Source organism: Zonotrichia leucophrys, chromosome 1A, assembly GCF_028769735.1.
Source record: "Zonotrichia leucophrys gambelii isolate GWCS_2022_RI chromosome 1A, RI_Zleu_2.0, whole genome shotgun sequence".
Lineage (NCBI taxonomy): Eukaryota > Metazoa > Chordata > Aves > Passeriformes > Passerellidae > Zonotrichia > Zonotrichia leucophrys.
Window position 1 is genome coordinate 68,869,711 of NC_088170.1, and position 26,895 is coordinate 68,896,605.

At 49.7% G+C, this 26,895-nt stretch overlaps 2 protein-coding genes across 3 annotated transcripts; both read right to left on the bottom strand.

Moving 5' to 3' along the window:
• Positions 1–6,591: 6,591 nt before the first annotated feature.
• On the bottom strand, positions 6,592–11,816 carry LOC135458167 (endonuclease domain-containing 1 protein-like). The gene is made up of 3 exons (XM_064733153.1): positions 11,709–11,816; positions 9,340–9,658; positions 6,592–8,421 (listed from the first exon to the last, which is right to left on the bottom strand). Exons 2-3 carry the CDS (start codon positions 9,622–9,624, stop codon positions 7,879–7,881), a joined length of 828 nt encoding a protein of 275 aa, XP_064589223.1. The 5' UTR covers positions 9,625–9,658; positions 11,709–11,816; the 3' UTR covers positions 6,592–7,878.
• Positions 11,817–20,097: 8,281 nt separating this feature from the next.
• LOC135458181 (endonuclease domain-containing 1 protein-like) lies at positions 20,098–26,710 on the bottom strand. Of its 2 annotated transcripts, XM_064733176.1 has the most exons (4): positions 26,516–26,710; positions 26,316–26,403; positions 23,943–24,261; positions 20,098–21,937 (listed from the first exon to the last, which is right to left on the bottom strand). In XM_064733176.1, exons 3-4 carry the CDS (start codon positions 24,225–24,227, stop codon positions 21,377–21,379), a joined length of 846 nt encoding a protein of 281 aa, XP_064589246.1. In that variant the 5' UTR covers positions 24,228–24,261; positions 26,316–26,403; positions 26,516–26,710; the 3' UTR covers positions 20,098–21,376. The 2 variants fall into 2 exon arrangements, with proteins under 2 accessions (XP_064589246.1, XP_064589254.1); XM_064733184.1 differs by lacking the exons at positions 26,316–26,403; positions 26,516–26,710 and adding an exon at positions 25,813–25,938.
• Between the last annotated feature and the right edge of the window lie 185 nt (positions 26,711–26,895).

Here is a 26,895-nt window from a genome sequence, read left to right on the forward strand (position 1 = left end):
AGATGTTTCTGGTATTTCTGGGCAGAGCTTTCACAGGCCAATGCCTTTTATGCTTTCTGTACTGTCAGACTGGCGAGGAGGCTGGGGGTACCTGGGAGGTTGGGAGGAGACACAGCCAGGACAGGTGAGCCCAACTGACCAGAGGATATTCCAGAGCATGTGACATCATGCTGAGGATACAAGGTCAGGGGAAGAAGGAGAAGATTGGAGTGGTGGCTTTTGTCTTCTGAGGTAGTTGTTAGGTGGGATAGGGCCCTGCTCTCCTGGAGGTGGCTGAACCCCTTTCTATCCATGGGAAATGGTGAAGGTATTGCTTGCTGTGCTTTGCTTGTGCGCTCAGATTTTGCTTTCCTTGTTAAACTGTCTCTATCTCCGTCCATGAGTTTTCCAGCTTTTCCCCTTCCAGTTCTCTCCCTGATCATGGTGGTCAGGGAGGGAGGGAGCAGCTGCGTGGGACGTGGCTGCTGGCTGGGTTTAAACCACAGCACTGGGCCAAGTTGAAAGGGCTTTAAAAGAAGAAATTGTTGGAGGACTCAGATATTAAGAAAGAACATTTATAATTGGGTGGTGAATAGCAACCCAGGTTGCCCACCAACCTGAGATCTTCCAGAACTTCTTCACTCTTCAGTGAAAAACTTTTTCCTGGTATCCAGCCTGTATTTCCCTTGACACAGCTTGAGACAAGGTGAAACAGCTTGAAATGGAAGGAGTGTTGGTTTAGAGTGGATATTAGGAAGGTATTTGTGACTGTGGAGCTGGTGAAGCCCCAGCAGAGGCATCCCACAGAAGCTGAGACTGCTCCATGCCTACAAGTGTCCATGGCCAGGTTGAGCCAGGCTCGGAGCAGCCTGGGATAGTGGAAGGTGTCCCTGGCTATGGGAGGGCATGGAAGTAGGCTGGTCATTAATTCCAGACATAATAGTGATTTAATTGGATTATATTAACACACTAATGTTCCCAGAAAGTGGTAATACGAATAATTTTGTTTAAATTTAAGCATGTTGGTTGAGTCCTGTGGTTTCTTGTGTCTCTGTTAACCTGGAACTGATGTCTTAAACAAACTGGGGTTTAGCCAGAATGAGGGAGAAGGCCAAGAAGAAGCAGATCTGATGGAGGTAGGGCAAACACCTCCTTTCTGATGGGGCCCAACTGACAGAACAAAGCAGGGCCCAACAGTGGTCACATCATTAGAAAGGGCCATAAACCATCAAAGACCCCCAAATGTCCCCCAACTTCACAGTGCTGCATGACCCAGTGTACAACACTGCCCAGGGGAAAAGTGGGGCAACCCCACATAGTCCTGAATTCACAGAACCTGTTGAACTCTTCAATTCAAAGGCCTCAACCCCCAAAGGATCGTCAAAGTTTTGGACACCAAAGTGGGGAGTCTTGTTCCTGGATCAATGGAGGTATCTTATAAGAGATGTTGGCACCCTGGTCAACTTTGTCCATGCTACTCACAGGAGAATAACTGGTGTCTGATGCCGACACTTGTGTGGGTGTTATGGCATCCTCTGATTGCATTTGCAAACCCAATGTCCTGCAAGGATGCTCTGGGCACTGTGACTTTACTGGTGAAAGTAGAAATTTCACTGAGAAGCAACTTGTGATTTATACAAGATGTGACCCTGCAATCCAGCACTGCAGCAAATCCTTTTATTGCAAGCTCTTGCAAACACCATGATGGAGCACACATTGATCTTTGACAACCATTGAATACATTTCTCCAAATCAGTTTCCAATCAATCTGCAGAAAAGCTTCAGAAGCAGAGCAGAGCATGAAGGCGTTCGAGGAGCGCAGCACAGGAATTCAGCTTTGGCTGCTCCAGGCTCTCTATGGATCTGATGCCAAAGCCTGCCTGTCTGATACAACATCTGCTGCTCCCAAGGTGCAGTTTCAAAAGCAAGCCAACAAAATCACATGCTAGGATCCCAGAATCACTGAATTGTGTTTTGGAGGGACTTCTCAGCATCTTCTAGTCCAGACTCCAGGCTGTAGCAGATCAGCTAGAGCAGGTTGTCCACAATGTTCTCTGCAGCATCTTCACGTGTGGGGCACAGCACTTGGGCTGCAGCGTTCCTGAACACCTCCTGACCTGACCCCCAGGGGTTCTTGGCTGATATTCCTATGCCAAATTGCTGCTGCCCATCAGCAAAGGACATTTTCCCCAGGTACAGGAAGCAAGAACCTCATTGCAGGGAGTGTAAACAGGAAGCCACCCAGATATACAACAGATAAGCAGTTCCTCAGAAATCAGAGCTATAACTTTACAATATAACCTCATAAAAGTTGCCAAACAGGGAAGTTTGTTTCCTGGATGGGCTAAAGGATCTTTGCTTAACTGGTCTCTCAAGCAAAGTTTAGAAGATATCACTGTCTTGATTCTCCTGTTTCCTTCTCTTTCGGGACAGCACATGGCAACATGTACATTTCACAGAATGTGAACCATTGGTGTTACTGGAAATGCGCTTAGCCAGCTGCCTGATCCAACCGTGAGCAGTGAAGTGGCTTGAGGTCACAATGCCTCCTCACAATTCCCAGCAAAATTCGTTTTTCCCATGTGACAAAAATCCCTGTGCCACACTGGAGCCCAGAGCTCTCCCCACAGACGGACAGACACAGAGCAAACTGCAAAATTACCCTGCCATGGCAGTGCAGCTGCAGCTTCCCAGGGAACTCAGGTGCTTCCCACCCCACCATGGGCATGGAGCAGCTCTGGGCTCAGCAAAGGGCTCCATCCCTATTGCCCATTCACAGCAGGCTCAGCAGAAAGCAGAGGCAATGCCAGCTGAAAGGTGCCTGGCAGCATGCTTGTGGAGCTGGGACGGCCCTGTGCTCAGCTCCAAGCTGGCTTCCTGGGAGAAGCACAGAATTATTTCTGTTGGAAAAGGCCTCTGGCATCGTGGAATCCAACTTTGGACCAATCACACCCTGGTCAAATGGACCATGGCACCGAGGTGCCACATCCAGTCTCCAGAGATTGGGATTTCACCACATCTTCAGGCTGTCCATTCCAATGTTGAATCACCCTTTATGTGAAGAAATTCCTCCTGATGTGCCACCAGAATCTCCCCTGGTACAGGTCGAGGCCTTGCCCTCTCATTGTCTCGCTGTTTGTCCAGCAGAAAATACAGATCCCCAGCTGGCTACACCCCTTTCAGGGAGCTGGAGAGAGAAATGATTTCTCAGAGCCCCATGTCTGGGCTAAAGAACCCCAGCTGCCTCAGCTGCTCCTCACAGGCCTTTCCCTGCAGGGCCTTCAGCAGCTCCATGGCCTTGCTCTGCACGGCCTGCAGAGGTGGCCTCGGCCCATGCATCCAGCCTGTCCAGATCCCTCTGCAGAGCCTTCCTGCCCTCCAGCAGCTGAGTCTCCCTCCAAACTTGGCACCATCCGTGATCTTGCTGAGAGTTCCCTGCATCCCCTCATCCAGATCATCAGGAAAGATCTTCAACGGGACCGGGCCCCACACTGGTCCCTGGGGACAGCACTTGTGGCCGGACGCCAGCTGCATGTGGCACTGTCACCAAGGCTCTCTGGGCCTGGACATGCAGGCAGCTCCTGAGACAGCCAGGAGAGCACCTCTCCAAGGCCAGGGCTGACAGCTTTTCCAGGAGAATGCTGTGGCAGACTGTGCCAGAGACCTTGGTGAAGTCCAGGTAGACATTTCCACAGCCACCCCCCTTATCCACTGGCCGGTCATTTGGTCATGAAATGAGATCAGGTTTGTTATTGTGTCCTTATTTTCTTTTCTTACTTGTAAGGTTTGGGATGAAAGGTGCAGGAGAGAGTGTTTCTCGTGTTGGATTTTAAGTTTTCATTAATTCTTATCAGTGCTACAGTCTTACAAAGTGTGAGTTCTGTGGCATTCTACTAACAAGATACAAAATGGCCAACATATTTCTCAACCAATTATTTTAAGGCTAAACTATCCAATTAAGAAATGACACGTAAATTACTTTTACTTTTAGCACAAGAACTATTTACTCAAAGTCCATAATGCAGACTTTTCTAACAGATTTCATAAAACAACCCAAATTCATGTGACGAAGAAGCTGAAGAAAAACAACTAGCCAGTACCCAAAAAACTCCCTTAGCTTTATATATATTGCTATATGCAAAAATTTCAAACCCTAAGATTTTTACCCTTTGCTGATGCCTACTGTTATTCAAACTATACACCTGCAATTTCAGAGCTACCAATCAATTCTGGAAGCCTTCTCAACAGCCTCAGGTCAAATACAGTGTTCCCTGGAGGATCTGTACCTTTAAACAGAGACGGTTTAAAATTCTCAACATCCAGGCTTCCAACAGTTCCCTAGGCAGGACCTGCCTTTCCTAAAGCCCTGCTGACTGGCTGGGACTGATGCCTTGGTTCTCCTGGATGTGCCCTGTCATCACATTCACGACAATCTGCTCCAAAACCCTTCTGGGATGCAAGGTCAGGTGGACACACCTCTAGGTCCCCAGATCCTCCTTCCAGCCCTTCTTGTGGATGGGTGTCACAATGGCCAAACTCCATGCATCAGGCACCACCCCAGTGACCCAGCACTGATTAGAACTGATGGTCTTGTTGTGTTGGCTTTGCACAGGCAGGATTTTTGTAGCAGAAGGGCTACAGACGTTGCTTCTGTGAGAAGCTGCTAGAAGCTTCCACCTTGTCTAGCCGATTCAGTCCCTGATGGCTTTGAAGATGGACATGCTGGTGGCCACAGCTGGGCCAGTTAGAGATGTTGGTAAAACCTCTGCAATAACATATTTAAGTGGAAAATCAAAGCAAAGTGTCCTGTGCAGTTTGAATTGCAGCCTTAGATTAGGAGGAGTTGAGAACATGTGAGGGAAACAACAGAACATATGGAGAGACAACGGAGAATTGAGGCTCATGGTGGATGTGGAGAGGATGCGGGAGGAGCTGATTTTATCAGGTACCACTAGGCATGAGCAAAGATTCCTCTGTAGTGACCAATGGTGCCTGTGGAAGGTCCTGTAATGAGTGGCCAGGGCAGTTTGGGGAGGACTGTGTGCCTGTGGGAGGGACTCCTGTTGCAGCAGTTGTGGTTGGACTGCTGCTAGTGACAGTGGAGCCACACTGGAGAAGTTCAAGGAGACCTGTCTGCCATGGGAGAGACCCCACAGTGCACAAGGGGCGGGACTCCTCTCCCTGAGTATTGGAAGAGAACCTTGGGTGATGAACTGACCAAGCCCTCCTCACTCTGTCTGCCTGTGCTGTTGCTGGGAAGGAGGGAAGGGCTGGAGGAAGAAAAGGTGTTTTTAAGGGGCTATTTTACTTCTCATTATTGTCCTCTGATAGTGTCTGTAATAATCTCACTTTCTATCTCTGAGCTGAACAAGTTTTGCCCTTGGGAGTGTTTACTCTGAGTTCTTAACTCATAAATTTTTTTTTTTTTTCTCTCCTCTTTCTGGCAGTGACAGGGGAGGCTGAGTGAGCAGCTTTTGAGTGCGCCTGGTGTTTGACCAGTGTCAAACCACGACAGTTATTCAAGCAGCCAGTGACTCCAGAGCCTGGAAAGTGGGGGCAGTGAGACATGGCATGAGGAACGCTGAGGATGAGTGTGGTCCCAATCCCCAGCCAGTGTGCAGAGGTGGGTGAGCCAGTCAGAGGGAGCCATAGCCTGAGGTACAGCAGAGGTGTCTGCAGAGGGGCCTCAGCCTGAAATCACTCTGATGCTTTCATCCTAGCAGGGGCTGTGTCAACATTTGATCCCAGCAGAAAAAATCCATCCAGGCAGAGGACCAGGGAGGGCAGGAGCTGTCCAGCAAAGGCAGTGAGAGTGATGTGCTCACTCTGCTGTCCTAAAAGCAAAATCTTTTCCCAGGGGTGTGTGCAGCCCCGCTGGCACAAGGCAGGGCTCTTACTGCTGTGGCCATGGCAGCTGGAGGCAAGAGGAGCAGAACTCCATGGTGCTGCCAGGCTGTGCCCCGTGTCTGCCCTGGCACCTGGGGCCTGTGCTCAGGTGTGCAGAGCCCCCAGAGCTGCCCCTGGGGAATGGGCCTGGCCTCTGGCTGCTGGCACAGATGGGGGTGCCTGTTGCCCAGCATGCTGCAGCACATCAGCCAGCCCCAGTGGGGCTCTCCAAACTCAGGGCAGCTGCACTGGCCCTGGGTGCAGCTCTTTATGCAGCTGAGGCAGGCCTGGAGCTCTGCTGGCTGCGGTCACAGCGGGGACACCAGCACACCTGGAGACACCTGCATGGGGCTGCCTCACTCTGCACCTCCTCCAGAACCTGTGTTTTAGTGCAGCCCACAAACAGGTTGGTCCAGGCTGAGCAGTGAGACCCAGCAGAACAATGAACAACAGCTCCTGAGCTGAGATGTCCAGTGCCAAGCTGGCACCTCTGAAAGTGACACAGCTTGCATGAGCTGTTGGCACCCTGGCACACTCGGTTCATGCCATTCACAGGAGAATAACTGGTGTCTGATGCTGACACTTGTGTGGGTGTTGTGGCATCCTCTGGTTGCATTTGCACACCCAATGTCCTGCAAGGATGCTCTGGGCACTGTGACTTTACTGGTGAAAGTAGAAATTTCAGTGGGAAGCAAATTGTGATTTACAGAAGACGTGACCCTGCAATCCAGCACTGCAGCAAATCACTTTTATTGTAAGCTCTTGCAAACTCCATGATGGGGCACACATTGATCTTTGACAACCATTGAATACATTTCCCCAAATCAGTTTCCCATCAATCTGCAGAAAAGCTTCAGAAGCAGAGCAGAGCATGAAGGTGTCCAAGGAGTGCAGCACAGGAATTCAGATTTGGCTGCTCCAGGCTCTCTATGGATCTGATGCCAAAGCCTGCCTGTCTGATACAACAGCTGCTGCTCCCAAGGTGCAGTTTCAAAAGCAAGCAAACAAAAGCATGTGCCAGGATCACAGAATCACTGAATTGTTGTGTTTCAGAGGGACTTCTCAGGACCTTCTAGTCCACACTCCAGGCTGCAGCACGATCAGCTAGAGCAGGTTGTCCACAATCATGTATTGTTGGGCTTTGGGGATCTCCAGACATGGAGATCTCCAGACAGGATCTCTGGCCACCCTGAGGGTCCCTGGTGCAACAGCCTCGCTAAGGAGGGGAGGGACAAGTCAGCTGCACACTCTTGGGGACAGCTGAGGAGGAGAGGACTCGTTCCTCAGAGCTCTCTCCTGCCATGGGCAGCAAAGCAAAGCAGCTGGAGGCTTTGCCCACATCTTTGTGCCTTTGAGCAGAGCAGGAGGTGCCCTGAGGGACAGAGCTGGAAACACACCAGAGAAGGATGCAGCACAGACTCTGACCAGGACATTTGTCCCCCTCTACCCTGCTCTGCTCAGACCCCACCTGCAGTGCTGCCTCCAGCTCTGGGCCCACAGCACAAGAAGGATCCAAAGCTGTTGGAGTGGATTCCAGTGGAGGCCATGAAGGTGCTCCAAGGGCTGGAGTGTGTCTGCTCTGGGGAGAGGGTGAGAGAGCTGGGGATGTTCAGCCTGGAGAAACTGCTGAGAGTGCAGTACCTCAAGGGTCTCCAAGAGGGCTGGAGAGGGTCTTTGGACAAGGGTATGGAGTGAGAGGACAGGAGGGAATGGTTTCACACTGATGGAGGCCGAGTTAGATGGGATATTATAAAGCAGCAAATTACAGTGAGCAGGCTGTGGTAGAAGTAAAAGTTACCCAGAGCTGTTTTGACTGCTCCATTCCTGGAAGGGTTCAAGGCCAGGCTGGGGAGGGCTTGGAACAAGGTGGTGTAGTGGAAGGTGTCCCTGCCCATGGCAGGCAGGTGACCGAGATGATCTTTAGGCTTTAAGGTCCCATCCAAACCAACCCATTCTGTGATTCTGTGACATGTGGGAACAACCACCTAACCCTTTCCATTGAGAATGTGAGGCTTATTCCCTGGGACAGGCCATGTTGAACAGAGTAACCTTTCCACCATAGAGATTGGACAACTTGTCCTCCAGCTCCCCCAGCGTGATGGTCTCCACCTCATTCTTGTCGTTCTCAGCGATGGCCCCCCAAGCACCTGTGGGCTCTGTGCCCACCACACAGCAGGCAGCTGACCAGATGTGGCTGGGCTTGTTCACCCTCCCTTTGGCAATGTTAATGTTCCCAGGCACAGCACCCGTGATCACGTAGGTGGTTGTACAGTCCTTGGTATGTTGGGGCATTGTTTTAGACTGGTAGATGTTCCACTGGCCCTTGTTGAGACTGCTGTCCTGGGGCACTACGTTGGTCAGGGTGAAGGTAGCCATCTTGCTATCTTGATTCTCCATATGGTCACTGGGATTCAAATGGCCAAAGTCCAAATCCTTCTGTCCTTCATAGTCCTCAAGGACAGCCTGGCTCTCTTCGATTTCTTCTAAGGTGAAACGATGTTGATCAATGAGGTCTGACTCTCTTTTCATCTCTTTAAGATTATTTTTACCTATAAGCTGGACAGGGAAAGAAAAAGTGGTGTTAGAATAGGGAATGGGAATAATGGAGAAGATTTCCCTGGAGCAGAAGTCTCTGATGGTCAAGATGCCACTTTTTGTCATCTCAGTGTTGAAAAATATATGAATCTGAGAGAAATCATACACATGACCCTCCTGCATGAATACAAGAGCTTTAAAGAGCAAGCAGCTCAGAATCTGACTGCTCTCAGTTTGATTTGTGACCTTTGTGATCCAGCCTGCAGCCTTTGCTGGGAGCATGGAAGCATGAGACAAGGAGCATTTCCCACTCCTAGGACTGAAAGGTGACTTTGGTGGGACTTCATCTCCCCTGCCAAATCTGCTTCCCTTTCCTCCTGTCTCCACAGCCCAAATCTGCCCTGGGCTCTCCCTGGATCCTCTCACATCACGCTGTGATGCTGTGATTCTGTGATTCTGTAATTTGGTGTGGGGTTGCTACAGGTGTAGCACAGTCCTGGACCACCAGAGGTTGGCTCCTGTAACCCCATACACAGGGAGATGTGTCAGGAAATCAGTCCCAGAGCTGAGCTATCCATGGGAGGGCTGCAGTTCATTGAAGGATGAACAGTTTTGCTCAGTAGGCAAAAAGCTCTCAATGTCAATGGAATCTGTTACAGCAATGCTGAGAATGTGTCCCAGAGCTGATCTGGGCCAGGGAGCATTTTCTGCAGCATCACTGCAAAGAAGTTACATTGATCAGCCTCTGATCATTTGGGGCCTCTAATCTGAAAGGAGTCCTGTGGAAATGAAATAGTCTAAAAATTACTCTGGAGAAAGTTGATAAAATCAAAGGTATTTTGGGTGGCCTGGGTGAAAGGTCCAGGAAAAGTGGAACTCAAATGCTGCAGTTCATCTCTGAGTGGCTGGAGGGTGATTTGCTATAAAAGACACACTCACCTGAGGCTCAACCATCCACCACTCTGGAGGTTCCTTGCCATCTCCAGGCTCATATTTGTAAGCAGAGTACACTGGAATTCTCCTGTCTCTGTCGTACAGGGTGGCATAGTGATACGAGTTCCTGAAGCGCTGACAGATCCGGGCTGGGTTCTTTGGATTCAGGGCATCATTTGGGGGAATCCGTGCATAGAAGAACTGAGGACAAGTTGCAAAGGAGTTCACCACCTCGCTGTGTCCCAGCCAGAGGCAGCTGGCCAACACCTGCAGCAGCAGCAGCCCCAGCATGGTGGCAGGATTTCAGTGAAGGGCTCTTGCTCCCCTGCAAGACAAATGCAGAGGGACACTCAGCTTGGAGAGAGCAGGTCACAGCCTGGAGCCTTTTGGTGTAGAGGGACAGAGCTGGCAGAGCAGGGGATTGTGAGAGACCAGGAAAGGAGTCATTTCTGTCCTCCTACATGTGGAAAAATCACAGGGGCAATAAGGGTGAAACCTAAAACAGGGTTTAGGTGCCCAGAGGAGGCAGCAGTGGGAGCACTCAGCCTGTAGGAGGAAGGAGCCAAACCCACCAGGACTGCAATCAGCTCTCACAGCAAAGGGATCTTGCAACTGAGGCACAGCCCTGGGACAAGGTCACCTTTGCCCACCTCCCTCCTGCTCTCAGCACCTTCCCACAGCACACACCTGCAGCTGGGCACGGACTCTGCTCAGCCCCCTGCCATGTTGAGCTGGGCTTTAATCTCATGGGCCATTGGGCAGGCAAAGAACAGCAATGCTGCACTGCCTACAGCTCTCTGGCCCCATCCAGGTTCACACAGACACTCAGCTCTTCCAGTCAGACCCAATACTGAACCCCAAATCATCCACCTGGGCTCCTGCCTCTCAGCTGACATTGGGCCATGGGTGTCCTGCTACTCACCTTGCATTTCCATGTCATCCAAGCCCAGACTCTGAACTTGCAGGCACATGGAGGGAGCAAATGAAGGGGCCAAGCAGATGGCAGCAGCAAGCATGAGGGATAACACCTCTATCTTATCAGCACAGTGGCTGCTGCAATGCAAGCCCTGAGGGGCAGCTCTTGCCCTGGTTGCTTGGGATTCCTGCTGATGCCCATCTTCAGCTTTGCTGATTGATTTCCCTTGACAGTCAAAGGCACCATTGCGGGAATTTCTTGGACAGCCACCTGTCCTGTCCTGTCTTTCTCAGTGGTGACATGATTTTCAGCAGTCAGTAAGGTCATTCCTTTATGAGAAACCTGCAGAAAGTACCTTTGGATGCTGGCAAGCAAGCAAGAGGCTTTGTCTCCTTTCAGAGACAGCACAGGTTTGGGAGAGCAGGGATGCTTCCATTTGCATTGCCAGACACTCATTGCAGACATTTAATATCATCAGCATTTCGGATAAGGCAGCTGGGGCAGGCAGTTCAAAGGGCTCCTGGCACACAAAGCTGCCACAGCCTCTAAAGCACAAAGCCCACCTTGGGCAGGCCAGGGGCTGAACTCAGCACTGCTGAAGGCTTCACAGGTCACCTTGCACACTTGCCCTTGTCTTGTTCTTCTCCCTGCCCCTCATCTCTCCCTTTCCACTGGATTCAGGATGCTGAGCTGCACACAACCCTGCTCTGACCCAAGGTATCTGGTCCTTTTTCTCTTGTTCAGCCCAGGACCAGGAATGTGGTGACCAATGAGCTGCAAACTGTGAACTGCAACTCCAAGTCGGGACCTTTTAAAGTACTCTGCAAAGCATGCCCAAAGCTGCCCCAAAGCAAGCAGAAAAGGGTCTGAAAAGTCCTTCTGCATGACCCACTCCATGAGATTGAAATATCTCTAACTAACTTAATATCTACTTTAACAGATTCATAGAAATGTATGTACCATGAGAAGGAGCAGCACAGGATTCTGCTCACAGCCCCAAAGTGGCAGAGGAGTCTCAAATGCCTCTGCTGCAGTCTCACACTCTCTGGGTTTATATGCTCTCCAGGTAGAGACAGTTGTTATATTTCCCAAGAAGCCTTTAGAATAAATTTTCTCAGTTGTTCAGACCACACCTGTGTTAGTCCAGAGGTTTTTTGCAAGGTCATGGGTGAAATTTTAGTACTCGATAATCTCCCCCTTCCTTCTTGTTCTACAATTTGATGTTAATTTCTAGATGAGCCTGCTAGAGTTTCTTTCCCAAATCATTCCCTCCTTCCTTTCCTTCCTGACTGACAGAAAATACCAAAATGCTGCAAAATTCAATGCATTCATAAGCTCTGATTCTTCCTTGGAGCTCAGCAGCTCCAGCCCAGCCTTTGTCCATATATATATTTATTTCAGAAAGTCAGGAAAGACTTTGAATATTGGAATCAATGATGAGGAGGCAGGAAGAGCTTACCTTAGTGCAGAGTCTCAGATCAGGCAGCTGGACTGTTCCTTCTGTCTTCTCCCAGGATAAAGGAGAGTTTGAATCCTCAGGAGTGCACATGCAATATATAAATATGACCTGCAGACATAATTTGCCCCTTGTTATAAACAAGGAATTCTACAGAATAGAGAAGTTATCTATTTTTATTCAGGGGGTATGTGCACAGCCACACTGAAATGTGCTGACTGTTGTTTGTTATGGTTCCCCAGAATTTCTCCCAAATTTGCTGCCTTGCAGCATGGTATGTCAGGATAGGTTAACTATATACCCAGTCATGAAGTTGCCCCTTTTGGTAAACAGTGAATTCCACAGAAAAGAGAAGTTTTCTATTTTTATTTAGGGAGTTTGTTCACACCCACTCTGAAATGTGTTGACATTGTTTTAGTTTCCCCAGAATTTCTCCCAAATTTGCTGACTTGCAGCATGGTATGTCAGGATCAGATAACAGGGTCTGGTGGGTTCCTTGATCATTTCATCAATCCCACCAGCTGCAGCTGCTGCTGCTCCAGCACCTACACGTGTTTCTGCTCCCAACAGAACAGCTCTGCTGACATTGGATGCACTGGCCTGACTCTGATACACTCAGATACTCATAGTGTGTCCTTCTGCAGCCTCCCTGAACATCATTCCCATGGCCAGGCTACAAATATTCTCTTGCCTGGTTGCCAGGGCTGTGTGACAGCTCCATCCCAGCAGCCTGGGAAGGAGAAGGCTCTGGGGATACCTCAGAGCACCTGCCAGTACTTTAGGAGTCTACAGGAGAGCTGGAGACAGACCCTGCACAAGGGCTTGGAGCTGACAGGTGTGCGGGGTTCAGAGTTAGTTTTCTTGACAGTGGCAGGTGTGGGGCTGTGTTTTGGAGTTGTGCTGAACACAGAGTTGATAACACAGAGATGTTTCTGGTATTGCTGGGCAGAGCTTTCACAGGCCAAGGCCTTTTCTGCTTTTTGTACTGCCAGGCTGGCAAGGAGGCTGGGGGTACCTGGGAGGTTGGGAGGAGACACAGCCAGGACAAGTGAGCCCAACTGACCAGAGGATATTCCAGACCATGAGGCATCATGCTGAGGATACAAAGTCAGGGGAAGGAGGAGGTAGGAGGGGGCATTTGGAATGATGAGTTTTGTAGCTTCCCAGCTAGCTGTTAGGTGGCATGGGGCCCTGCTCTCCTGGAGGTGGCTGAACACCTTTCTATCCATGGGAAATGGTGAAGGAAATCCTTGATGCGCCTTGCTTGTGATGTGCCTTGCTTTTGCTTTCCTTGTTAAACTGTCTCTATCTCCACCCAGGAGATTTCCCGCTTTTCCCCTTCCAGTTCTCCCCCTGATCATGGTGGTCAGGTGGGGGAGGGAGTGGCTGCGTGAGACGTGGCTGCTGGCTGGGGTTAAACTACACCATTAGGACAGAATTCACAGAATTCACAGAATGACTTTGTTGGGAGAGAGCCTCAAGATGATCAAGTCCAACTCATGCCCCAACATCTTAACTAAACCATGGCACTGAGTGCCACATCCAGTCTTTTTTTAAACACTTCCAGGGATGGTGACTCCACCACCACCCTGGGCAGATCATTCCAGAACTTCTTCACTCTTTCAGTGAAAAACTTTTTCCTAGTATCCAGCCTGTATTTCCCTTGACACAGCTTGAGACAAGGGGAAACAGCTTGAAATGGAAGGAGTGTAGGTTTAGAGTGGATATTAGGAAGGTATTTGTGAATGTGGAGCTGGTGAAGCCCCAGCAGAGGCATCCCACAGAAGCTGAGACTGCCCCAATGCTTCAAGTGTCCATGGCCAGGCTGGCTGAGGCTTAGAGCAACCTGAGATAGTGGAAGGTGTCCCTGCCTATGGGAGGGCATGGAAGTAGGCTGGTCATTAAGGTCCTTTCCAACCCCAAATATTCTGTGATTCAATGGCCATTCATTCATTTAAAGCTAAACTGGACTAATTTTCTTCCATTTCCAAAAGTCCAGGAATAATAGAATGATGAGTTGGTTGTTACCACCATAAGTGTCCAGAAGAAGTGTGTTAGACCAAATTTTGTTTAAACATGCTGGTTGAGTCCTGTGGTTTCTTTTGTCTCTGTTAACCTGGGACTAATGTCTTAAACAAATTGGGGTTTAGCCAGAATGAGGGAGAAGGCCAAGAAGAAGCAGATCTGGTGGAGGTGGGTCAAACTCCACCTTTCTGATGAGGCCCAACTGACAGAACAAAGCAGGGCCAGCAGTGGTCACATCATTAGAAGGGGCCATAAACCATCAAAGACCCCCAAATTGTCCCCCAACTTCACAGTGCTGCATGACCCAGTGTACAACACCGCCCAGGGGAAAAGTGGGGAAAACCCACAGAATCCTGTACTCACAGAACCTACTGAACTGTTCAATGCAAAGGCCCCAACCTCCAAAGGATCATCAAAGTTTGGGACATCAAAGTTGGTAGTCTTGTTCCTGGATCAATGGAGGTATCTTGTAAGAGATGTTGGCACCCTGGCACACTTGGTTCATGCCATTCGCAGGAGAATAACTGGTGCCTGATGCTGACACTTGTGTGGGTGTTGTGGCATCCTCTGATTGCAATTGCATACCCAATGTCCTGCAAGGATGCTCTGGGCACTGTGACTTTACTGGTGTGTTGGAGAATTTTGCTCAGACATGGCTTGAAGGAAAAAAGGCCATGAAAATGTACAGCTGATGGAAAAGTAAAAGGCAGCTGTAATCAGCAGTTCCTGATTCTGTAAACAACAGAATCAGAAACTTGTTTCTGTAAACAACAAGGTTCTCAGGCACATTTCTATAAACAGCAGAGTTCTCAGGCTGTTTTTTCATAATAGGTAAATATCTTGTCCTTGGATAAGTTATGGGAAAGCAAAAGTGACAAACATGGAGGCCTTGAGAACCATTCATATCAGGGTGAGAAAACAAATCTTGGTTTCAACAACAAACCACAGGTATTGAAAACAAAAGGAGGGATTAATGTCTAATCGGTAACCTATGATGAGCTCAGGTTTTGCAATATGTATGAGCTTTATTAACACTGTTATAAAATGTGCCTGGTGGATCAATAAATCGGAGTTCGATGCTGATTAAAGGATTGGTCGTCTCCTTTCGCTTTCTACACAGGTGGAAGTAGAAATTTCACTCAGAAGCAACTTGAGGTTTATAGAAGACATGACCCTGCTATCCAGCACTGCTGCAAATCACTTTTATTGTAAGCTCTTGCAAACTCCATGATGGGGCACACATTGATCTTTGACAACCATTGAATACATTTCCCCAAATCAGTTTCCCATCAATCTGCAGAAAAGCTTCAGAAGCAGAGTAGAGCATGAAGGTGTCCAGGGACTGCAGCACAGGAATTCAGCTGTGGCTGCTCCAAGCTCTCTATGGGTCTGATGCTAAAGCCTGCCTGTCTAATACAACAGCTGCTGCTTTCAAGGTGCAGTTTCAAAAGCCACCAAACAAAAGCATGTGCCAGGACCCCAGAATCACTGAATTGTTGTGCTTTGGAGTAAATTCTAAAGATCTTCTAGTCTACACTCCAGGCTGCAGCACAATCAGCTAGAGCAGATCGTCCACAATGTTCTCTGCAGTATCTTCACGTGTGGGGCACAGCCCTTGGGCTGCAGCATTTCTGAACACCTGCTGACCTGACCCCCAGGGATTCTTGGCTGATATTCCTATGCCAAAGTGCTGCTGCCCATCAGCAAGGGACATTTTGCCCAGGTACAGGAAGTGTGAACCTCATTGCAGGGAGTGTAAACAGGAAGCCACCCAGATATACAACAGATATACAACAGATATACAACAGATAAGCAGTTCCTCAGAAATCAGAGCTGTAACTTTACAATATAACCTCATAAAAGTTGCCAAACAGGGAAGTTTGTTTCCCCCATGGACCAAAGGATCTTTGCTTAGCTGCTCTCTCAAGCAGAGGTCGGAAGACGCCACTGTCTTGATTCTCCTGTTACCTTCTCTTTTGAGACAGCACATGGCAACATGTTCAGTCCACAGATTGTGAACCATTGGTGTTACTGGAAATGGGATTAGCCAGCTGCCTGATCCAACCCTGAGCAGTGAAAGGCTAGAGGTCACAGTGTCTCCTCACAATTCCCAGCAAAGATAATTTTTCCCAACTGACAAAAATCCCTGTGCCACACTGGAGCCCAGAGCTCTCCCCAAAGATGGACAGACACAGAGCAAACTGCAAAATTACCCTGCCATGGCAGTGCAGCTGCAGCTTCCCAGGGAACTCAGGCGCTTCCCACCCCACCGAGGGCATGGAGCAGCTCTGGGCTCAGCTAAAGACTCCATCCCTATTGCCCATTCACAGCAGGCTCAGCAGAAAGCAGAGGCAATGCCAGCTGAAAGGTGCCTGGCAGCATGCTTGTGGAGCTGGGGCAGCCCTGTGCTCAGCTCCAAGCTGGCTCCCTGGGAGAAGCACAGAATTATTTCTGTTGGAAAAGGCCTCTGGCATCGTGGAGTCCACCTTTGGACCAATCACACCATGGTCAAATGGACCATGGCACTGAGGTGCCACATCCAGGCTCCTGGAACTGGGATTTCACCACATATTCAGGCAGTCCATTCCAATGACGAATCACCCTTTATGTGAAGAAATTCCTCTTGATGTGCCACCAGAATCTCCTCTGCTGCAGGTCGAGGCCTTGCCCTCTCATTGTCTCGCTGGTTGTCCAGCAGAAAATGCGGATCCCCAGCTGGCTACACCCCCTTTTCAGGGAGCTGGAGAGAGAAATGATCTCTCAGAGCCCCATGTCTGGGCTAAAGAACCCCAGCTGGCTCAGCTGCTCCTCACAGGCCTTTCCCTGCAGGGCCTTCAGCAGCTCCATGGCCTTGCTCTGCACGGCCTGCAGAGGTGGCCTCGGCCCGTGGATCCAGCCTGTCCAGATCCCTCTGCAGAGCCTTCCTGCCCTCCAGCAGCTGAGTCTCCCTCCAAACTTGGCACCATCTGTGATCTTGCTGAGAGTTCCCTGCATCCCCTCATTCAGATCATCAGGAAAGATCTTCAACGGGACCGGGCCCCACACTGGTCCCTGGGGACAGCGCTTGTGGCCGGATGCCAGCTGCATGTGGCACTGCTCACCAAGGCTCTCTGGGCCTGGACATGCAGGCAGCTCCTCAGGCAGCCAGGAGAGCACCTCTCCAAGGCCAGGGCTGACAGCTTTTCCAGGAGAATGCTGTGGCAGACTGTGCCAGAGACCTTGGTGAAGTCCAGGTAGACATTTCCACAGCCTCCCCCCTTATCCACTGGCCGGTCATTTGGTCATGAAATGAGATCAGGTTTGCTATTGTGTCCTTATTTTCTTTTCTTACTTGTAAGGTTTGGGATGAAAGGTGCAGGAGAGAGTGTTTCTCGTGTTGGATTTTAAGTTTTCATTAATTCTTATCAGTGCTACAGTCTTACAAAGTGTGAGTTCTGTGGCATTCTACTAACAAGATACAAAATGGCCAACATATTTCTCAACCAATTATTTTAAGGCTAAACTATCCAATTAAGAAATGACACGTAAATTACTTTTACTTTTAGCACAAGAACTATTTACTCAAAGTCCATAATGTAGACTTTTCTAACAGATTTCATAAAACAACCCAAATTCATGTGACGAAGAAGGTGAGGAAAAACAACTAGCCAGTACCCAAAAAACTCCCTTAGCTTTATATATATTGTTATATTCAAAAATGTTAAACCCTAAGCGTTTTACCCTTTGCTGATGCATACTTTTATTCAAACTATACACCTGCAATTTCAGAGCTACCAATCAATTCTGGAAGCCTTCTCAACAGCCTCAGGTCAAATACAGTGTTCCCTGGAGGATCTGTACCTTTCAACACAGACGGTTTAAAATTCTCAACATCCAGGCTTCCAACAGTTCCCCGGGCAGAACCTGCCTTTCCTAAAACCCTGCTGGCTGGGACTGATGCCTTGGTTCTCCTGGATGCATCCTGTCATCACTCAGGACAATCTGCTCCAAAACCCTTCTGGGATGCAAGGTCAGGTGGACACACCTCTAGTTCCCCAGATTCTCCTTCCAGCCCTTCTTGTGGATGGGTGTCTCAATGGCCAAACTCCAGGCATCTGGCTCTTCCCCAGTGACCCAGCACTGATTAGAACTGATGGGCTTGGTATGTTGATTTTGCACAGGCTGGATTTTTGTAGCAGAAGGGCCACAGAGGTGACTTCTGTGAGAAGCTGCTAGAAGCTTCCACCTTGTCTGGCAGATTCAGTCCCTGATGGCTCTGAAGATGGACATGCAGCTGGCCACAACTGGGCCAGTTAGAGATGTTGGAAAAACCACTTCAATAACATATTTAAGTGGAAAATCAAAGCAAAGTGGCGTGTGCAGTTTGAATTGCAGCCTTAGATTAGGAGGAGTTGAGAACATGTGAGGGAAACAACATGGAGACATCAAGGTCAGTGGAGGAGGTGGAGAAGGTGCTCGAGGCACCAGGGTAGAGATTCCTCTGTAGGCCATGGTGTGACTGTGGTGAAGCAGCAGTTCCCCTGCATCCCCTGGAGATTAATGGGGAATGCAGAGATCCACCCACAGCCCATGGGGATCCATGGGGAATGCAGAGATCTACCCACAGCCCATGAGGATACATAGGGGATGCAGACATCCACCCACAGCCCATTTCAGAGCTGCCCACGCTGGAGTGGGTGGATGCTGACATCCATTGGGAGACCTGGTGAAGAGAGGGGACCCCTGCTGGAGCAGCCTGTCCTGGGAGGATTTCACCCAATGGAAGGATGACCCAGGCCAGGGCAGTTTGGGAAGGTCTGTGTGCCTGCGGGAGGGACTCCTGTTGCAGCAGTTTTGGTTGGACTGCTGCTAGTGACAGTGGAGCCACACTGGAGAAGTTCAAGGAGAACTGTCTGCCATGGGAGGGACCCCACAGTGCACAAGGGGAGGGACTCCTCTTCCTGAGCATTGGAAGAGAACCTTGGGTGATGTATTGACCAAGCCCCCCTCACTCTGTCTTCCTGTGCTGTTGGTGGGAAGGAGGGAAGGGCTGAGGGAAAAAAAGGAGTTTTAAAAAGGCTATTTTACTTCTCATAATCCTCCTCTGATAGTGTCTGTAATAAACTCATTTTCTATCTCTAAGTTGAACAAGTTGTGCCTTTGGGAGAATTAGTCTGAGTCCTTATCTCAACTCATAAATCTTTTATTTTTTTTTTTCCTCTCCTCTTTCTGGCAGTGACAGGGGAGGCTGAGTGATCAGCTTTTGTGGGTGCCTGGTGTTTGACCAGTGTCAAACCATGACAGTTGTTCAAGCAGCCAGTGGCTCAAGAACCTGAAAAGTTGGGGCAGAGAGACATGGCATGAGGAATGCTGAGGATGAGTGTGGTCCCAATCCCCCGCCAGTGTGCAGAGGTGGGTGAGCAAGTCAGAGGGAGCCATAGCCTGAGGTACAGCAGAGGTGTCTGCAGAGGGGCCTCAGCCTGAAATCACTCTGATGCTTTCATCCCTGCAGGGGCTGTGTCAGCATTTGATCCCAGCAGAAAAAATCCATCCAGGCAGAGGACCAGGGAGGGCAGGAGCTGTCCAGCAAAGGCAGTGAGAGTGATGTGCTCACTTTGCTCTCCTAAAAGCTACATCTTCTCCCAGGGGTGTGTGCAGCCCCGCTGGCACAAGGCAGGGCTCTTGCTGCTGTGGCCATGGCAGCTGGAGGCAAGAGGAGCAGAACTCCATGGTGCTGCCAGGCCGTGCCCCGTGTCTGCCCTGGCACCTGGGGCCTGTGCTCAGGTGTGCAGAGCCCCCAGAGCTGCCCCTGGGGAATGGGCCTGGCCTCTGGCTGCTGGCCCAGCTGGGGATGCCTGTTGCCCAGCATGCTGCAGCACATCAGCCAGCCCAGGGCTCCAAACTCAGGTGCACTGGCCAGGGTGCAGCTCTTTATTCAGCTGAGGCAGGCCTGGAGCTCTGCTGGCTGTGGTCACAGCTGGGACACCAGCACACCTGGAGACACCTGCATGGGGCTGCCTCACTCTGCACCTCCACCAGAACCTGTGTTTTAGTGCAGCCCCAAACAGGTTGGTCCTGGATGGGCAGTGAGACCCAGCAGGACAATGAACAACAGCTCCTGAGCTGAGATGTCCAGTGCCAAGCTGGCACCTCTGAAAGTGACACAGCTTGCATGTGCTGTTGGCACCCTGGCAGACTTTGTCCATGCCATTCACAGGAGAATAACTGGTGTCTGATGCTGACACTTGTGTGGGTGTTGTGGCATCCTCTGATTGCATTTGCACACTCAATGTCCTGCAGGAATGCTCTGGGCACTGTGACTTTACCGGTGGTTGTAGAAATTTCAGTGGGAAGCAAATTGTGATTTATGGAAGACGTGACCCTGCCATCCAGCACTGCAGCAAATCACTTTTATTGTAAGCTCTTGCAAACTCCATGATGGGGCACACATTGATCTTTGACAACCATTGAATACATTTCCCCAAATCAGTTTCCCATCAATCTGCAGAAAAGCTTCAGAAGCAGAGCAGAGCATGAAGGTGTCCAAGGAGTGCAGCACAGGAATTCAGCTTTGGCTGCTCCGAACTCTCTACGGATCTGATGCCAAAGTCTGCCTGTCTGATACAACAGCTGCTGCTCCCAAGGTGCAGTTTCAAAAGCAAGCAAACAAAAGCATGTGCCAGGATCACAGAATCACTGAATTGTTGTGTTTTGGAGGGACTTCTCAGGATCTTCTAGTCCAGCCTCCAGGCTGCAGAACGATCAGCTAGAGCAGGTTGTCCAGAATCATGTATTGTTGGGCTTTGGGTTATCTCCAGACATGGAGATCTCCAGACAGGATCTCTGGCCACCCTGAGGCGCCTTGGTGCCACAGCCTCGCTAAGGAGGGGAGGGACAAGTCAGCTGCACACTCTTGGGGACAGCTGAGGAGGAGAGGACTCATTCCTCAGGGCTCTCTCCTGCCATGGGCAACAAAGCAAAGCAGCTGGAGGCTTTGCCCACATCTTTGTGCCTTTGAGCAGAGCAGGAGGTGCCCTGAGGGACAGAGCTGGAAACACACCAGAGAAGGATGCAGCACAGACTCTGACCAGGACATTTGTCCCCCTCTACCCTGCTCTGCTCAGACCCCACCTGCAGTGCTGCCTCCAGCTCTGGGCCCACAGCACAAGAAGGATCCAAAGCTGTTGGAGTGGATTCCATTGGAGGCCATGAAGGTGCTCCAAGGGCTGGGGTGTGTCTGCTCTGGGAAGAGGGAGAGAGAGCTGGGGATGTTCAGCCTGGAAAAACTGCTGAGAGTGCAGTACCTCAGGGATCTCCAAGTGGGCTGGAGAGGGTCTTTGGACAAGGGTATGGAGTGAGAGGACAGGAGGGAATGGTTTCACACTGATGGAGGGCAGGGTTAGATGGGATATTATAAAGCAGTAAATTACAGTGAGCAGGCTGTGGTACGAGTAAAAGTTACCCAGAGCTATTTTACTGCCCCATCCCTGGGGGTTTCAAGGCCAGGCTGTGGAGGGCTTGGAACAAGGTGGTGTAGTGGAAGGTGTCCCTGCCCATGGACACAGGTCAGAGTGAGATGATCTTTAAGGCTTTAAGGTCCCATCCAAACCAACGCACTCTGTGATTCTGTGATTCTATGATATGGGGGAAAAGCCACCGAGCCTATTCTAATGATTACGCGAGGCTCTTTTCCGGGGACAGGCATTGTTGAACAGAGTAACTGTTCCACCGTAGAGCTCAGTCAACCTGTCCTCCAGCTCCCCCAGGCTGAGCTCCTCCACCTGGTTCTTGTCATTCTCAGCAATCGCCCCCCAAGAGTCTTGGGGCTCCTCGTCCCCCAGGCAGCAGGCAGCTGACCAGATGTGGCTGGGTCTGTTCACCCTTTCATCAGATACGTAGGTTTTCCCAGGCACAGCACCCGTGATCACGTAGGTGGTTTTACAGTCCTTGGTGTTTTTCTTCATTGTTTTATCCTCATATACCCTCCACTGGCCGTTGTTGAGAATGCTGTCCTGGGGCACTATGTTGGTAAGGGTGAAGGTAGCCATTTTACTCACATCGTCATCCATATGGCCAGTGGGACTCAAATGGCCATGGACCAAACCCTTCAGTCCTTTGTAGTCATCAAGCACTGCCTGGCTCTTTTTGATATCATCTGAGGAGATTTTGCATTTTTCCTTGAGGTATGACTCTGTTTCCATCTCTTTAAGACTACATTTACCTGTGAGCTGTACAGGGGAAAAGAAAGAGATGTTAGAGTGGGGAATAAGAGTAATGGAGAAGATTTCCCTGAAGCAGAAGTCTCACATGGTCAAGATCCCAATTTTTGTCATCTCAGTGTATGAAAATGAATGGATCTGACAGAAGTCATACACATGACCCTCCCATATGAACACAAAAGCTTTAAAGAACAAGCAGCTCAGAATCTGACTGCTCTCAGTTGCACTTGTGACCTTTGTGATCCAGCCTGCAGCCTTTGCTGGGAGCATGGATACATGCATGAGACAAGGAGCATTTCCCACTTCTAGGATTGAAAGGTGACTTTGGTGATTCACCTCCCCTGCCAAATCTGCTTCCCTTTCCTCCTGTCTCCACAGCCCAAATCTGCCCAGGGCTCTCCCTGGATCCTCTCACATCACGCTGTCATTCTGTGATTCTGTGACTTGATGTGGGGTTGCTACAGGTGTAGCCCAGTCCTGGAACACCAGAGGTTGCCTCCTGTAACCCCATACACAGGGAGAAGTGTCAGGAAATCAGTCCTGGAGCTGAGGTTTCCCTGCGAGCGCTACAGTTCATTCAAGGATGAACAGTTTTCCTCAATAGGCAAAAAAATCTCAATGTGAATGGCATCTGTTACAGCAGTGTTGAGAATGTGTCCCAGAGCTGATCTGGGCCAAGGAGAATGTTCTGCAGCTTCACTGCAAAGAAGTTACAAATGATCTGCCTCTGAGAGGAGCCTGTCATCCCAAAACTGTGCTTTTTTTTAGGGAAACTAAATACTCCAAAAAGGACTCAGGAGAAAATCAACAAAATCAAAGGGTTTTTGGAAGGCTAGGGTCCAAGGTCCAGGAGGAAAATGCCAGGTTAGATAGGCATTGAAGCATTCTGGTCTAATGGCAAGTGGCCTGGTTCATGCAAGGCAATTGGACTGAGATGGTCTTTAAGGTTTTTTCAACATAAACCATTCTATGATTTACCAAAAGGAGAGAACGTGGAGGCTGCAGTGGTGCAAGACCAGATTAGGTGCTTGAGTTCCTATGCATAAGATGAAAAGATGATTTTTTCATAACTTTAACATCATTTGGTTCATCTTTAGAGAAACATATTTAGCCTTCCTTTGGAGTAGGGCATGTGGCTTCCTTCTCTGTCTCACCTTCCCCCAAATGCTGCTCTGTCCTTACCAACGACAGGAATTACTTCTTTTTCTCTTCTGCAATTGGCCTGGCCTGTTTTACTGAGGTTTGTCTGAAGGACATTTGTGAGGGCTCTAAAGCTTGTGGAGTTCTGTCTGTCTGCTGGATCCTGCTAGACCAAGCCTGAGCCAAAGGTGCTCAGGGGTCACTGCCCATGGATGGAGATCACATCCTTGTGACTGGACCAAAACCGATGCTACTCACTTTGCACTGCCTGAAATGCCCCTCCAGAAATCCCTGTACAGTTAATCTAACCCTCTCATCCCCGGCGCCTTTTACCATGAAGCTTTGTCTCTGGGCCATCTCATCCCATTCTGTGTTTCTCCTCACTTCTCTCACACCAATCACAAAGCGTGTTTAACACTTCACTGGGAGCAGATAAGCTCTGCCAGGGATGCAGAACAGCTCAGGGCAAAGTGGGGCTCAGATCCCAGCAGGACTATTGGTCCCTCAAGTTTTGCCTCTCCTGGATGCCTTTTTCCCATCACTTGGTCACCCAGCAGAGCAGGGCACAGGGAGGGGAAGCAATTGACTTTGTCATGTCATGCCAAGTAATGTGATTTGCTGTTCCTGTCAGGTGAAGGCAGGGGGCTGGGCACCTTTGGGATGTGATTCATCTCATGCTCTTGCTGACGTCTCAGGTGCATGAGAGGAACCATATGGTGAAGGTGTTTGAAGTTCAATGAGGACATTCCCATCCAGTGTGTCCATTAGCATGTGTTTAGAGGGGTGTTAGGAAATACAAATGGTAAATTAAATGCTGCAGCTCATCTCTGAGTGGCTGGAGGGTGATGTGATATGCTGTAAGAGAGACACGCACCTGAGGCTCAAGAAACCACCATCCTCGAGGTCTCTGCTTTTCTACAGGCTGGTATTTGTAAGCAGAGTACACTGGAATTCTCCTGTCTCTGTCGTACAGGGTGGCATAGTGATACGCGTTCCTGAAGCGCTGACAGATCCGGGCTGGGTTCTGTGGGTTCAGGGCATTATTTGGAAAGGTCCCCAAATAGAAGAACTGACGACAGCTATCAAAGGAGTCCACCACCTCGCTGTGTCCCAGCCAGAGGCAGCTGGCCAACACCTGCAGCAGCAGCAGCCCCAGCATGGTGGCAGGATTTCAGTGAAGGGCTCTTGCTCCCCTGGAAGGCAAATGCACAGAGACACTCAGCTTGGAGAGAGCAGGTCACAGCCTGGAGCCTTTTGGTGCAGGGGGACAGAGCTGGCAGAGCAGGGGATTGTGAGAGACCAGGAAAGGAGTCATTTTTTTCATCCTGGATATGAAAAAAACCATGAGGATGACAAGGCTGAAACCAGAAACAGGGTTTAGGTGCCCAGAGGAGGCAGCAGTGGGAGCACTCAGCCTGTAGGAGGAAGGAGCCAAACCCACCAGGACTGCAGTCAGCTCTCACAGCAAAGGGATCTTGCAACTGAGGCACAGCCCTGGGACAAGGTCACCTTTGCCCACCTCCCTCCTGCTCTCAGCACCTTCCCACAGCACACACCTGCAGCTGGGCACAGACTCTGCTCAGCCCCCTGCCATTCTGGGCTGGGCTTCAATCTCATGGGCCATTGGGCAGGCAAAGAACAGCAATGCTGCACTGCCTACAGCTCTCTGGCCCCATCCAGGTTCACACAGACACTCAGCTCTTCCAGTCAGACCCAATACTGAACCCCAAATCATCCACCTGGGCTCCTGCCTCTCAGCTGACTTGGGGCCATGGGTGTCCTGCTGCTCACCTTGCATTTCCACGTCATCCATTCCCAGACTCTGAACTTGCAGGCACATGGAGGGAGCAAATGAAGGGGCCAAGCAGATGGCAGCAGCAAGCATGAGGGATAACACCTCTATCTTATCAGCACAGTGGCTGCTACAATGCAAGCCCTGAGGGGCAGCTCTTGCCCTGGTTGCTTGGGATTCCTGCTGATGCCCATCTTCAGCTTTGCTGATTGATTTCCCTTGACAGGCAAAGGCACCATTGCAGGAATTTCTTGGACAGCCACCTGTCCTGTCTTTCTCAGTGCTGATGTGATTTTCAGCAGTCATTAAGATCACTCCTTTATGAGAAAAATGCTGAAAAGCTCCCTGGGATGATGGAAACCACACGAGGGGCTTTGTCTCCTTTCAGAGGCAGCACAGGTTTGGGAGAGCAGGGATGCTTCCATTTGCATTGCCAGACACTCATTGCAGACATTTAATATCATCAGCATTTGGAATAAGGCAGCTGGGGCAGGCAGTTCAAAGGGTTCCTGGCACACAAAGCTGCCACAGCCTCTAAAGCACAAAGCCCACCTTGGGCTGGCCAGGGGCTGAGCTCAGCACTGCTGAAGGCTTCACAGGTCACCTTGCACATTTGCCCTTGTTTTATTCTTCTCCCTGCCCCACTTCTCTCCATTTCCACTGGATCCAGGATGCTGAGCTGCACACAGCCCTGCTCTGACCCAAGGTATCTGGTCCTTTTTTCTCTTGCTCAGCCCTGGATCAGGAATGTGGTGACCAATGAGCTGGAAACTGAGAACTGCAACTACAGGTTGGCATTTTTACAGTACTTTGCAGAGCATGCCCAAAGTTGCCCCAAATCAAGCAGAGAAGGGTCTTCTGAAAAGTCCTTCTGCATGACCCACTCAATTAAATTAGAATTTATGTAAGTAATTTGATACCTAACTTAATAAATATATAGGAACCAACCTACCGTGAGAAGGAGCAGCACAGGATTCTGCTCGCAGCCCCAAAGTGGCAGAGGAGTCTCAAATGCCTCTGCTGCAGTCTCACACTCTCTGGGTTTATATGCTCTCCAGGAAGAGGTCGTTATATTTCCCAATAAGCCTTTAGAATAAATTATCTCAGGTATTCAGACCACACCTCTGTTTGTCCAGAGGTTTTTCTGGAAGTTCCTAGGTGAAGATTTAGTACTCAATAATCTCCCCCTTCCTTCTTATTCAACACTTTGATGGTAATTTTCAGGTGAGCTGGCTTGAATTTCTTTCCCAAATCATTCCCTCCCTCCATACCCTCCTGACTGACAGAAAATACCAAAATACTACAAAATTCAATGCATTCATAAGCTCTGATTGGTCCTTGGAGCTCAGCAACTCCAGCCTAGCCTTTGTCCATATATACATATATATTTATTTCAGAAAGTCAGGAAAGACTTTGAATATTGGAATCAATGGTGAGGAGGGAGAAAGAGCTTACCTTGGTGCAGAGTCTCAGAACAGGCAGCTGAACTGTTCCTTCTGTCTTCTCCCACGAGAAAGGAGTGTTTGAATCCTCAGCAGTGCACCTGCAATATATAAATATAACCTGCAGTCATAACTTCCCCCTTGTTATAAACAAGGAATTCTGCAGAATAGAGTAGTTTTCTATTTTTATTCATGGGGTATGTGCACACCCACCCTGAAATGTGCTGACTGTTGCTTGTTATAGTTCCCCAGAATTTCTCCTGAATTTGCTGACTTGCAGCATGGCATGTCAGGATCAGCTAACAGGGTCTGGTGGGTTCCTTGATCATTTCATCAATCCCACCAGCTGCAGCTGCTGCTGCTCCAGCACCTACACGTGTTTCTGCTCCCAACAACACAGCTCTGCTGACATTGGATGCACTGGCCTGACTCTGATACACTCAGATATTCACAGTCTGTCCTTCTGCAGCCTCCCTGAACATCATTCCCATGGCCAGGCTACAAATATTCTCTTGCCTGGTTGCCAGGGCTGTGTGACAGCTCCATCCCAGCAGCCTGGGAAGCAGAAGGCTCTGGGGATACCTCAGAGCACC